Consider the following 15,149-nt stretch of genomic DNA (forward strand, 5'->3'; position numbering starts at 1 on the left):
CTATCTTTCAAAAGTGAAGGTGAAATAAACAGTTTCCCAGATAAAAACAGAGTATTTGCTGATAGCAAACCTGCTTGATAAGAAATACTAAAGGAAATTCTTCAAGCTGATGGCAAGTAACTCCAGACAGGAATTCATATCCACACAAAAAAAGGAGTACCAGAAAATGTAAGTATGTAATTACAAGACAGTATAAATGCATATTTTTTTTCTCCTTTCTTCTCTTAACTGACTTAAAAAGCAATTGTATAAAATAATACATATACATTGTATGGTTGGGCCTGTAACATAAAGAAATGTAATATAGGTGTAACATACTTGCCAATACAGCATAAAGGAGTTGTGTGGGAACAAAGCTGTATTGGGCTAAGGAAATGACTATAAATAGTAAAATAATAACTTTAACAATGTACTGCTGGGTTTGTAACATTAAAAGCTACAGGTAACAGTAATATGACAAAAATGGGGAAAAATGGAATAGAGCTATATAGAAGTAACTTTTCTATATGTCACTAGAATAAAACTAGTATGAATCTGAAACTGGTTCTGATAAGTTAAGGTTTACAGTATATGGTAAACTCTAGGGTATCTATTAAAAAAATACAGTGAAAGGAGTGGGCATGGTGGCTCATGCCTGTAATCCCAGCATGTTAGAAGGCCAATGCGGGAGGGTTGCTGGAAGCCAGGAGTTCAAGACCAGCATAGGAAATAAAGTGAGAACCCATCTCTATAGAAAAATTTCAAAATAAAATAAAAATATACTGAAAGAATTACTAAAAAGTTAAAATGCTACATTAGAAAATTTTCAATGCAAAAGGAAGCAGTAAGAAAGAAAGGAGGAACAAAAAAGGCATGGGACATACAAGAAATAATTACAACTATACCAATAACAGCACTAAATGTGAATCAATGTGAATGTGAATTAAGCAGTCCAATCAAAAGCCAGAGATTGTCATAATGTATAAAAATATATGGTCAAACTATGTGCTGTCTACAGAAGCCACAAATATAAGTAAAAAGATGAAAAAATACATTATCTTGCAAACAGGAACCATAATAAAATGGAATGGCTATACTGATAGGAGACAAAACGACTTAAAAAAAAGTTACCAGAGATAAGGAGAAACATTTTATAATGAAAAAATAATAAAAGAATAAGCCCATCAGGAAGACATAATACTTATACATATATTTGCGCCTAATAGCAGAGGCACCAAAACATATGAATCAAAAACTGACAGAAATAAAGGGAGAAACTGACAATTCCACAATAATGATTGAAGATGTCAATAACTCACTTTCAATAATGGATGTAACAATTAACGAAGATCAATAAGATAAAAAGGAAGACTTGAAAAACACTATAAACCAAATAGACCTAACAGATATCTATAGAACACACCACCCAGTAACAACAGAATATACATCCTTCTCAAGTTCAAATGTAACATTCTCCAGGACAGACCACATGCTAGGCTATAAAACAAACTTCAGTAAACTTAGAAGGATAGGCATGATACAAAGTATGTTCTCTGACCACAAATGGAATGAAATTAGAAATCAATACTAGGAAAAAAATTGAGACAATCACAGATTTGTGGAAATTAAACAACACACTCCTAAATAATCATGTGTCAAAGAAAAAATCGAAAGGGAAACCAGAAAGTACTTTGAGATGAATGAACATGAAGATACAATATACAATATACAAAAACATATGGGATGCAGCTAAAGCAGTGCTTAGACAGAACTTTATAGTTGTAAATGTCTATATAAAGAGAGAAGAAAGAGCTCAAATAATAACCTAATTTTCCACCTAAGGCACAGCAGGTGGGAAAAACAAATGAAATCTAAAGCAAGTAGAAGAAAGGACATAATAGAGGGTAGAGGAGAAATTAATGAAATCGAGAATAGAAAAACAATATAGAAAATTATAGTCCAATATCCCTAATAGATGCAAAAATCCTTAACAAAATGTTGGCAAGTCAAATCCAACAACGTCTAACAATATAGTCGTGTGTTGCTTACCAATGGGGATATGTTCTGAAATATGCATCATTAGACAATTTCCTCATTGTACAAATATCACAGAGTGTACTTACACAAACCTAGACAGTATAGCCTACTACACACCTGGGCTATGTGGTATAGCCTACTGCTCCTAGGCTACAAACCTGGACAGTATGTTGCTGTACAGAATACTGTAGGTAACTGTAGCAGAATGGTATTTGTGTATCTAAACATATCTAAATATAGAAAAGGTACAGGAAAAATACAGTATTATAATCTTATGGGACCACCATCATACATGCAGTCCGCTGTCAACCAAAATGTCATTATGCAGTGCCTACTATATATGAAAACAATATTAACAACAACAATAATAATAATAAATCATGACCAAATGGAATTTATCACAGGAATGCAAGGTAGGTTTAATATTCAAAAATCAGGTAATTCATAACATTCACAGAATAAAAAAGAAAATCATATAACTATCTCAACAGATGAAGTAAAGCATTTGACAATATCCAACACCCATCCATGAAAAAAAACCTCTCAGCAAACAAGCAATAAAAGAAAACTTTCTCAATTTAGTAAGAGGCACCTACAAATAAAGCACAGCTAAGATATCTTGCTTAATAATAAAACAGTGAACACTTTCTGTCAAAAAATGGGACTAAAAGAGAGAGGGGAGAGAGAGACACCATGTTCTTGGACTGAAGTCTCAATATTGTAAATCTGTCAGTTTTCCACAAATTGATCTATAGTTTTAGTGTAACCCTAATCAAAATCCTATCAAGCTTTTTTTTTTGGTAGAAGTTGGCAGTTTGATAATAAAATGCATATAAGTATATAAAGTACCTACAGTAGCCAAAGAAGTCTTAAAAAGTAAGTAGTACAAAATTGGAGAACTTACTCTACAGACTTTAAAATTTATTACAAAGCTACAGTAATTAAGATAGTGTGGTATTAGTGTAAGGGTAGAAGAATACTTGAATGGAACAGAATAGAGTAGAATGGAGAGTCTGGAAATAGATCCAATATGTATATAGTGGACTTTTTACTAAGTTGCTAATGCAATTCAACGTGGAAAGAAAAGTCTCTGCAACAAATGATGATGGATCAATTAGCCATCTGTATAGAAAAAAATAATAACGCATATACAACAATTAATTCAAGGTAGACAACAGATTTAAATGTAAATACTAAAATTATACATCTCCTAGAAGAAAATATAGGAGAGTATCTTTGTAATCTCATGCAAAATTTCTTAAACAGAACACAGCAAGCACTAAATATGAAAGAAAAAATGATAAAACTGGTCCTCTTCAAAGTTAAAGCTACTGCTCATCAAGGTACTGTTAAGAACACAAAAAGGCAAGCCACCTACTAAAAAATATATATGCAATACATATACTGAAAAAATGACTTATAAAGAACACAAACAAAACAATATTCTTTAAAAATAATCCAACAAAAATGGGCAAAACACAGACATTTCATCAAGAGAATACATGAAAGCTTAATAACAAAACTAAAAGTTGCTCAATATCATTGTCTAGGGACATACATTTTAAAACCACAAAGAGATTCCACTACAAACCAACAAGAATGGCTAAATTTATAAAGACTAATGACACTGAGCAACCACATTGCTCATATATCACTAGCGAGGACGTAAAACAGTACAGTTACTAGACACCTACCTGTTGATCCAACAATTCCACTCCTTGTTATTTAACTGAAAGATATGAAAGATATGTCTATAAAAAGATAAAAAATATATACCAGCAAGAGAACAGATGAATAAAATATGGTACATCCTCACAACGGAGTACTACTCACCAATAAAAAGAAATGAACTACTGATACATGCAAGAATGTGGATGAATCTAAATAACATTCCTCTTTGGCATGAGTCATATGAAAGGTCAGTTGTTTCCTTTGGTTGAAGAGAATATAATTACAGAGTTTTAGAAAAGGTAGAGATGTCTTAAAGTGGCTGTAATTCATCTGCTTTTACTCACTGCAGACAGAAAATAGAGGAACTCTTAGGGCAGAGGAAATCTTAGGAATTGTAAGCTAATTTCTGGCAAGGACTCTTAGAGCAGAAGGGTCATTGGATACAGTAACTTAATGTTCACCCTGGGCTTAATTGTAAGTGGATACTAGCAAGAAGAGCAAGGACAAGGGATGTAAGCCAGACCTTGGAAGGGCCTTTACTCTAAGTTAAAATAAATGAGTTGTCACACAAGAATGGTAGAAGAGATATCTGTACATTACAGAAGGGTTGAAATATACTAATAATTAGGCTTTAGCAAAATATATCTCCCAGTTTAGTATTCTTATATATGTTACCTATAAAAACTCTTTACTTCATTGTTTATTGTTATTTTAAATAAGATTTTCAGTTATCAGTATATCTCAAAGAGAACCAGTGGAAAATGCATTATGCTGATCCAAATCTTAGATTAAGGCAAGTTTCAAGTTTCAACCACTGACCACATCATCGGAGCACCACCACTTAACAGGTGGCCACTTAATTAACTTACAAGTAACTGAATTGACAGTTGTTTCCAAAATTTTGCTAATAGAAGAAATGTTAAATGTACAGTCTTGAGCATCCTTCCTATTTCAGTGTGCTTCTGCAGGAAAGAAAGTGAGAAGTGAAATCACTGCAATTTTAAATTTCAAAAGATACAACAAATTGCCCTGGAAATTTACACCTTTACTCACAACATATTACATTCACCTCTCTGCACCACCATTTGCTACCATTATTATTATTTTTTTGCCAACTTGATGGGTAAAATACACTAGCTCTTTGTTATTTTATTTTGTACCTCTTGAGATTGAGCATGTTTTCATGTTTATTAGCCATATGTATTGCATCTTCCATGAATTATCTATTTCTATCTTTTGGCTATTTTTTCCTACTTGCTTGTATCTCCCTTTCTTTTCTATTTGAAAGAGGTGTGTGTGTGTGTGTGTGTGTGTGTGTGTGTGTGTGTTGAATATAACTTCTTTATTTAAGTTGCTAATAGTTTGTCCAAGCCTGCCACTTGTCTTTCAATTTGTTTGTGTAGATTTTTTTAATGATTGAGAAGTTTTACATTTTGATGTGGTCAAATGTCTGATCTTTTTGCCTTATTAAAGATCTCCCCCTACTCTGACAGTATCAATATATTCTCCTATAATTTCTTCAATACTTCTTTGTTTTTATGCCTAAGATGTTAATTCATCTAGAACTTATTTTTATAAATGGTGTCAGCCAAGGAAGTAATTTAATTTTTTTTCAAATTGTTAAGTCTCAATTTTAATTCACTGAATTGTTCTTCCCTTCCTCTAGTGAATCAGAAATGCACCTTTATCTTATGCTAACTTGCTATACATACAAGAGTCCATTTCTGGACTACATTATGTTCTACTCTTATACTTATCTACATTAATTATATATTGTTTTAATCCCATATTTTAAAGATGTGTTTTGATGTCAAGTAGGATGGCTTGTTAATTCATTGGGTGGTAAAAGCTTTTTATTCCTGGAAACTTGCTTTCTTTTACTTAGAACTCCACTACTGCAATTCTCCAACCAGAATAGATGCAATATCTTTTGTCTGCTACTTCCCAGTCTGGCCATTTCTTATAATATCCAACATCTATTCCGGGAAAACAAACCAATAAAAACAAATGTCTGAACAACAACTTATGTGGAATGTTAATAACAGCATTATTTATAAAAGCCAAAAGCTAGGAAGAATTCAAATGTCCATCAACTGGTGAATGGATAAACAAAATGTGGTACTTCTAGACAATGGACTACCACATATACATTCATAAAAAGAAATGAATTACTGACACATAAAACAGCATATAGATGAAATTCAAAAAATTGAATTTCCTTCTAGGATACGAACACACAACAACCAAACACACTCACAAAAGATAAAAAGTTAATAGCTAGATAAAATCTGCCTCCCCAGCACCCAACTTTCTACACCTGGAAGTTTAAAAAATAAAATAATTTGGGAGTTGAAATGAAAATGCTAAGGGAAAGAAGCCAGACACGAAAAATTGCCTATTGTAGGATTCCATTTCTATACGATTTCTTAAGAAGGCAAAATTGTAGAGACAAAAAGCACATCAGTGGTTCCCCAAGGTTTGGGGTTGAATGGGAATTAACAGCAAATGAGCAAAAGGAAACTTTTTGGATTGATAACAGTGTTCTAAAACTAGATTGTGGTGATGACTGCACAACTTTATAAGTTTACTAAAATTCATTAACTGTATAATTAAAATGGATGACATTTAAGGTATGTAAAATTCTACCTAAATAAAGATGTTTAAAAAAAATACCCTGATCTATGAACAAAGCCACAAAAGAAATGTCAACTAATTCTAAAATGAGATATCATACAGGTGACAGTCACTGTTCATCATGCAATCAATCAATCAATAAACTACAGCCAAAAACTGGGAACAACCCAAAAATTTGTCTGCAGTAGAATAAATAAATAATCATATTATCAGACAAGGTAATACTGTACACAATGAATATAAAACACAGTTACAGGCAACTTCATGGAAAAATCTCACAACAATAATTTTGGGCAAAAGAAGTAAGATACTAAAAAATAAATTCAGTTGTATTCACATGAAGTTCAAAACCAGCAAAACTAAACTAGGGATGCATATACAAATTTTAAAACATTAAGAAATGCAGAGAAATAATTATCATAAAAATAAATTCATAGTAACCTTTTAAGGAAGGAAAATATGAGTTATAATACAGAAGATCATGAGAGTTTCGTGGGGTATTGGATACTATTTGAATTGTTTTATGACTTACATCCACACACACAAACACAATCACAAGAACCATAATCCTCATTCCCATTGGGCGTACTAGGATATGAACACACCACAACCACACACACTCACAAAAGATAAAAATAATTAATGGCTAGATGAAATTCGCCTGCCCAACACCCAAATTCATATACCTGGAAGTTTAAAAAACAAAATGCTTTAAATAATTTGGGAGTTGAAACAAGAATCAAAATTTTAAACTAATTATAATTAATCAAAACAAATCTAAGGAAATAAAGCAATTGATAAAACTAAAAGAAAATAAGAAGTTAGAAAATAAAAGCTATCAGTAAAACTAAATGAAAAAGATAAAACTTTGGCAAATATGATTTAAAATAAAAAGAAGAACAAAATTAATATAAATAATGAAACAGATTACTAAACTGAGATTTTTTATTATAAAGAGATATGCACAAAAAAGACCCAAAAATATAAAAACTCACACAAAATAAGTAATTTTATAGGAAAATATAAATCATCCAAATGGGCCAAAAGACAAGTAGAAACTCTACAAAGACTAATCAATAATCATAAAAATACTCAATAAGAGTAAAAAAATTATATTCCACAAAGGCTAGAGGTCAAAAGAATTCCATGGAGGAACTCTATCAAACCATCATGGAACAGATAATTCACATCTCAAACGCAATGTTATAGAAAACACAAACAAATGGGAAGCTGCTCAGTTTATTTTACAAGACTAATATGATCCTAATATCAAAACAAGAAAATGATAGCACAAGAAAACTTTGACCTAGTCATATATGAACTCAGATTTTAAAATTCCAATAAAAAATTAGAAAACTGAAAGCAGCAGAGAATTAAACAATATTATATCAATAGCTTTTATTTCATGAATTCTAGGGTGGTAAAGGTGAGAAAAACCTACCATATAATTCACTCCATTGATAGGTCAGGGGAGAAAAACAGTAATCTCAACAGATATAAAAAAGTTGGTAAAATTCAACCCATTATTTGTAGACATAATTTACATACCATAAAATTCACAATTTAAAGTATATAATTCAGTGGTTTTTATTAGATTCACAAAGTTATGCAACCATCACTATTAATTCCAGAATGTTTTCATCACCCCAAAAAGAAACTCCATGTCCATTTTCAGTCACTCCCCAATTCTCTTCTCTCCACATCCTCTGGCAATCACTAATCTATTTTCTTTCTCTATGGATTTGTCTATTCTGGGCATTTTAGATCTACAGAATCATCAAATATGGGCCCTTTGTGTCAGGCTTCTTTCACTTAACATAATATTTTTAGGTTCACCCATATAGTAGTATCTAACTTCATTCCTTTTTATGGCTGAATAATATTTCATTGCATTAATAGAGTCCATTATAGGATAAACAGGATTTTGCTTATCTACCTGGTGCCCGATGGACATCTGATTGTTCCCACTTTTTGGCTATTATAGATAACGTTGCTATAAACTTTATGTACAAGTTTTTATATAAACATGTTTTCAATTCTCTCGGACATATACCTAGAAATAGAACTATTTAACTCATTTTTATGATCAAAATGATTAGCAAACTAGATACAAAGTATATAGTAAATATTATGTTTGGTGAAACATCAGATGCAATCCAATAAAAGTCAAGAACAAGATAAGGATGCCCTTATCTTGCACAGGATATGTACACAAGTATCTCTGTATTAATACTATATTAATACTATTCAACACTGTCCTAAATGTCATAGACAATGTAATAAGAGAAGGGAAAAAAAAACATATAAATGACAAGAGAAAGAGGACACAAATTGTGATTATTTGCGCATGACACATTGAAAATCCAAGAGCATCAAATAAATTATTAGAGGTGGTAAGAGAGTTCGGCAAGAGGGCCAGATAACAGTTAACACAGAAAAGTCAGTAACTTTCTGAAACACCGTGTATGTTAGGGATTGTGTTTGAATGTAACAAAAAAAACCTGAGTAAACAATGCCTCAAAAAATTAGTGCTTTACTTTTTTCTTCACACAATGAAATTCAGCTCACAGGTGTCAAGGCTAAGGTCTCCAAAAATCTCTTGACCTTTCTTTTAAGGCTATAGTTCTAGCCATTACATCTGTGTTCTACGCAGGAGAAAGATAGAGATAGGAAAGAAAAAGGTAGTATGAGCAAAGTCTACCCTCTTTTAGAAAAGAGCTTTTCTGGAAGCTCCACCCAGCAACTTCTGCTTGCATTTCATTAGCCAAAACAGTGTCATATGGTTACCCTATGCTGAGAGTCTGAATATAATAATATATAGTTTGGCATACTACTGCCACAAACAAAAGTGAAGCTCTGATTATGCAAACTTGTCTGCCACGTGCCAGTAGTAACCAAGTAGAAAGTGTAATAGAAAAAATAATCCTATCCAACATATCAACAGAAAACTCTAAAATTTGTAGGAATATACCGAACAAGGAATATAAGATCATTATGGAAAAAACTTTTAAAAATAACTAAAAAGTATTTTTGAAAAGGACTTGGAATAAACAGGAAAATATATCATCCTTATAAACTGAAAGACTCACTTTTATAAAGCTATCAACTCTTATCAAATTAATCTATTAAATCAATTTAATCAAAATCAAAATCCCAATAGAATTTTCCATAACCTGAAAAACATGATTCTAAAACTCATATAGTAGAAGGTAAAAATTAACAGGACAACTTTGAATAATTAGGGAAAATTGGCCCTACTGGTCATCAAAACCTATGCTATTGGCATAGAAATACGGTACAAAATATGGAATCCAGAAACAAATTACATACACACGAACACACACACAGCTGGATTACAAATCTCACTATTTTTTAAGCATCAGATTGAAAATACAGGATTACACATCTCACTATTTCGTAAGCATTAGATTGAAAATACAGAAGAATATATGTGTGACTCTGAGTTCTTGAGTTAGAGAAAGTTTTTCTTATACAATACACACAAAAAACCAAAAATATAAAAGAAAATTTTTTATAACTCTGACTACCTAAAGATGTAAAACTTCTAGAAGATTGAGATCGCATAGTAAAGATCATTATTAAATCAGGAGAAACTTTTTAGAACTTGTATAAACAAAATTATTACAATCTTAAACCTATGGAATTTTACACAGAAATTTAAAAATGAGTAATATCAAAATAATCCAGTGATAGAGGGAATGGTGAGAATATATAGGAAACAAGACTGACCATGAACTGATAATTATCAGTGCTGGATGATGAATATACTAGGTTCATTATGCTACCCCCTCTACTTTTGCATATGTTTGAAATGTTTTCATATTATTATTTATGTACTAACATGGCAAATGATCCAAGAGTGTAGAATGAAAAAAGAAAGCTTGTAAATAAATAATCATACTATCTATATTTTAAACATCTATATTATATATTATAAATTTTCTATGGCCCAATTTCCTTAGACCAGTTTTACTAATTTATATTTTCCCAGAAAATACATATGTAAATGTACAGAAAAGGTCTGCAATATTACAAACCAAACAGGTATCCATAGTTACCTTGGGAGAAAAGGGAGATACCAGCATTGTGAGTGTTCATCAAAGGGAAAATTTAGCCTAATCTCTAAGGCTTTAATTTTTATGTAATTACAGTGTAAGAGGTTACACAACTGCATATATTTATCAAACCCATAGGCCTGGAATTATTCTGCATTCTATCTGTGGTGGTGGCCACATGAATCAATACGTGTATAAAAACTCATAGAATCATACAACAAAAGAAGTAAATTTTATTATAAAGTTTAAAAATTTTTAAAAATAAAAGCAAAAAACCTCATAAAACTGTCACTTTAAAAGGGTGAATTTGACTCTATGTAAATTATACCTCAATATATCTGACCTTAAAAAAAGGAAAGAGTTTAATTTTAAAAAATCATAATTTATTTAAAGAATAGGGTATAAATTACACTAGTGATATGATATATTAATTATTAAAGCATATTACAAGGCATACATGTACTATATATGCATCTATAATATGATCCCACTTATATGCCTCTATCTTATTTCTGCATTAGAGATTACAGAGACTTTTTTTACTTACCTGTATTTTTTTCTGTAATAAACATATTATTTTCTACTAATAATGTTTTTCAAAGTTAGATGAGTGGGCACTGGCCCAATGGTGGAGACTCAAGGTAGAATCTCTGCTGTCTAAGCCTGGACTTCAAGAGTGAGCATCTGTAGTGGCCCAAGGGAATGCAGTGGGGGGTTCCTGTGGTAACAAATAAGGAAACGTGCTTAAGGCCCTGACAGCTGTGTGCCCCGGGTATCTGATCATTTGGCTACCACAGGCGTGCATGAAAGAGTTTGCCAAATTGAATATAGCTCTTAAGAACTTACTCTGAGGCCCCATCAGGCACTGTCAAAGATTCCCTTCCCAGCACACTAGAAAGCATTCTCTGCTGGCAGATCGGTCTCTGTCAAATTATTTATAGGAGATTGGTTTGCATACTCAAAATGATATGAATACTTCTAATTATATCCAAACATGACAAATGTCACTACAAACTATGCTGAGGGTTCATGTTGCCAAATGTCTTGCCCTAACAAAGAGGAGGTAGTTGCAGCATCAGCACATTAGTTCCTATATAAGCAGGACTGACCCTTGTGCCTTATTTCCACCAAGAACCCAGAGGTAAGTGATGAAGGCCTTGGAACTCGAAAAACCCCAGGTGGGGAAAAGAGCTGACCTCGTAGTTATCTGTGAGCATTAAACTGCTCTCTCAATCTTAACTTTTGTCTTCATAGAACCAAGCTTTGGGGTAGGGAAACTTCAATTCTGTAACTATAATAACAATTCTGTAACTATAATATTGGAATTTCGGAGCATCACTAATAAGAAGCTTGTTGTTTTACAGAGTGGAACACTTCTGAACCTGCATTTTTATCTGGAACTCCAGAGGTAAGATTTGGCTTTATTAATTTATTGATGACAGAGGGGATATAGTCTAATGAAGCTGTGAACAATCCTGAATTATACACCATTTCCATGTTTTTGCAGTTATATCAGGAAAGAGTGTTTCCGAATGAGTGTTTATAAATGCTAGAAAATAACTTTTTCAAAATGTCTTCTTCTCAGAGACTATCCTCATTTGAGTTCCAAGATTCAAAGACCGTTTAGGACAGAATTAGCTTCGACAGTGAGTTCTCAGCTGTGCTTAGAACTGTCCAGTGGCAATAGACTAGTCCATGCCAGTCTTCTTCTATGGCAAAGCATTGAGGACTTAGGACATTTTATAGACATTTTTAAAGACTCCAGAAAGATTTTTACCTAGAAATATAAATATAAATATTTTAGCTACCTTTGATTATTTGTTATTTGTTGTTAGAAAGACTTATTATTATTTACTTAACAGGTCGCAAGTATTACATCCACCGGGTGTTAAATACCATGACTAATTTAAGAGGAATCCTGCCCTTCCCTAAGTAACTTTCTAATTGAAAATAAAGGAAAAACTCAACCAATCTAACATGTCCACATTGCAGAGGCCTATCTATTAATCAGAAGACAATGGCTTACATGCATGTGATGTACTCTTAAAACTTTTTTCTCTGTTTTCTGGGTGGAAAGAAAAGAACCCCATGGAATTTATGTGGGAAGAAGGGCCTTTGTGCTGAAGCTCTCATTCCTCTGTGGTTAGATCTGTTAACTGACAGCTGAAATCTCTCATGTCAAAAAAGATTTTGGAATCAAGGCAATGCTAAGTCTGTTGGGAACAACCCAAATTACAAAAAATCCAGAGTATTAGAATGTATTATGTTCTTCTAACAATCCACTGAGAGATACAACACCAAATATCAACATAAAGATGTTAAAAATAATTATTTGCTTTATGAGAGAAAATGGCCATCTTAAAAGGCAAAGATTTTTTGATAGCTTTGAAAATATGAACCTTCATTTGAACAAGACAAACTTTCTTTTCTGACTATATGATTGTCCTGGCATATGGCATAGACAAACATTATGCAGAAAGAGGAGAGGAAATTAAATAATGACAGTTGCTATAAAACAATCCATCAATAGTTTTAGCTGTAGAGGTTTCATTCTAATTCAATTGTAGGTACCCTATCCCTGAGGATCAAGATATGTGATCTGAAAAGGAAATTCACAGTCCTAAAAATGAAATCTCAAATTACAGTCTCACTCCATACTTGTCCTTTAGACTATGTTAGAACACTGGGGAGTGCCAGTTTGGAGGAATAGTTACAGCACAGGCTATGTTCAACATTTCTTTCATTTCAAATCCTAACTCACATTTGTGACTTCTGCTTTTTATTTCTCTCTCTCCTGTTTCTCTCCTCCCTAGGCAGAATCCTTTGCTAAATAAATCGCAGCCATGAGTGCGAGCTTAGACGCTGAGATGGCTGTTTTTGGCGAAGCTGCTCCCTACCTTCGAAAATCAGAAAAGGAGCGGATTGAGGCCCAAAACAAGCCATTTGATGCTAAAACATCTGTCTTTGTGGCGGAGCCCAAGGAATCCTATGTGAAGAGCACTATACAAAGCAAAGAAGGAGGGAAAGTAACTGTAAAGACTGAAGGTGGAGCAGTAAGTGAAAACAGGGAGAAAATACTCCCCATTTTATTTCTTGGTTCAAAAGATGAAGCCTAACTTACTGGGAATCTCCAAGCCTGTTGCCAATGCAAACACCCTTCTAGTCAGTGTTGAGACATTAGATGTGGAAGGCAAAGGAAATTCACAGCAGTCCCTCATGTCTTCCCTTCCCAACATCGCACAGGACCTCACCCCACTATGTACGGCCTTCACCATTTCCCTTCAATTCCCCACTTCCTAGTCTGAATCTCCAAACTTGAGAGAAATGAAAACAAGCTCCTCCCATCAGAAGTTAAATATTTACTTAGTTAAATAATGTATTAATATCCCCATTACTTCCAAAAACATGAAGTTTCTTAATGAAGGAAAGAAAAAAATAAAAATTTAGCCTACTAAAATAAGAAAAAAGGATATAAACTGATAAATCTGGGATAAGAGAATGTGGGAGGAAAAAAATCTTTTAAAAAGATAGTGTCCTAGCTCATCATAGGAAACAGGTTTTCTTAACATTAAACTCTGAAATGAATATATTTCATGCCTTTTTTAAGAGGACATTAAATAATATAATGAGAAGTATGTGTGATTATAGTTTTGTACCAAAATATACAGGCAAACATAAACCCTACCTCCAACCATTAAAACAAACTGGTCTTAGCCAGGCGCAGTGGCTCACGCCTGTAATCCCAGCACTTTGGGAGGCTGAGGCAGGTGGATCACCTGAGATTAGGAGTTCGAGACCAGCCTGGCCAACATGGCGAAATCCTGTCTCTACTAAAAATACAAAAATTAGCTGGGCATGGTGATGGGCGCTTGCAATCCCAGCTACTCAGGAGGCTGAGGCAGGACAATCACTTGAAGCAGGAGGGCGGAGGTTGCAGTGAGCTGAGATCGCGCCACTGCACTCCAGCCTGGGCAAAAAAAGCAAAACTCTATCTCAAACAAACAAACAAAAACGAACTGGTTTCTTGCTTACTCACCAGACTCTAACTGTCAGGGAAGACCAAGTCTTCCCTATGAACCCTCCGAAATATGACAAAATTGAGGACATGGCCATGATGACTCATCTACACGAGCCTGGAGTGCTGTACAACCTCAAAGAGCGCTATGCAGCCTGGATGATCTACGTGAGTGTCTGTAAACACCTTTTTATTTCATGTCTCTCTCTGAGTAAAAACGAGATCCAAATGATAAATGTTCTGATCTTCCCAGACCTACTCAGGCCTCTTCTGTGTCACCGTCAACCCCTACAAGTGGCTGCCGGTGTACAAGCCCGAGGTGGTGGCTGCCTACAGAGGCAAAAAGCGCCAGGAGGCCCCGCCCCACATCTTCTCCATCTCTGACAATGCCTATCAGTTCATGTTGACTGGTGAGTGAGTGAGGCATCTATTTACAGAAATGTGTAAATAGAATCTTTGCAGAACAGACAGACCTCTTCCGAGCCTCTTTATGTTATAATAATACATTCTAGCCACATGGGGCTTCACTGTTTTCAAAAAACTTTCACAGCTGTGACATCTTATGCTCTTCCCAGCAGCTACCTCCATTTTACAGATGAGTAAAGTGAAGCTCACTGAATTCACTGTCCTTCCCAAGCTAACACAGATAGTTAAGTGGAAGCCTAGCTGAAACAGTTACTAGACCACTGTAAACATATTTATTGTTTTCCATATTTTGTTACTTTCCAATTTGGATA

General features: G+C 33.6%; 1 protein-coding gene across 4 annotated transcripts in view; it reads left to right on the top strand.

The window, feature by feature from the left end:
- The first annotated feature begins 11,517 nt into the window (after nt 1–11,517).
- Nucleotides 11,518–15,149, top strand: part of LOC103782669 (myosin-8) — a 31,584-nt gene continuing 27,952 nt past the window's right edge. For 3 of the 4 annotated variants that reach the window (XM_034942375.3, XM_024926028.4, XM_024926029.4), the window contains exons 1-3: nt 13,241–13,450; nt 14,437–14,580; nt 14,666–14,822. In XM_034942375.3, coding sequence (XP_034798266.3) covers nt 13,241–13,450; nt 14,437–14,580; nt 14,666–14,822 — 511 coding nt within the window. Of the gene's footprint in view, nt 11,539–11,761; nt 11,806–13,210; nt 13,451–14,436; nt 14,581–14,665; nt 14,823–15,149 lie in introns of those variants that run through there. The other variant, XM_008971340.5, reaches the window with a different exon arrangement.

The sequence above is a fragment of the Pan paniscus genome, chromosome 19 (genome assembly GCF_029289425.2).
Source record: "Pan paniscus chromosome 19, NHGRI_mPanPan1-v2.0_pri, whole genome shotgun sequence".
NCBI lineage: Eukaryota > Metazoa > Chordata > Mammalia > Primates > Hominidae > Pan > Pan paniscus.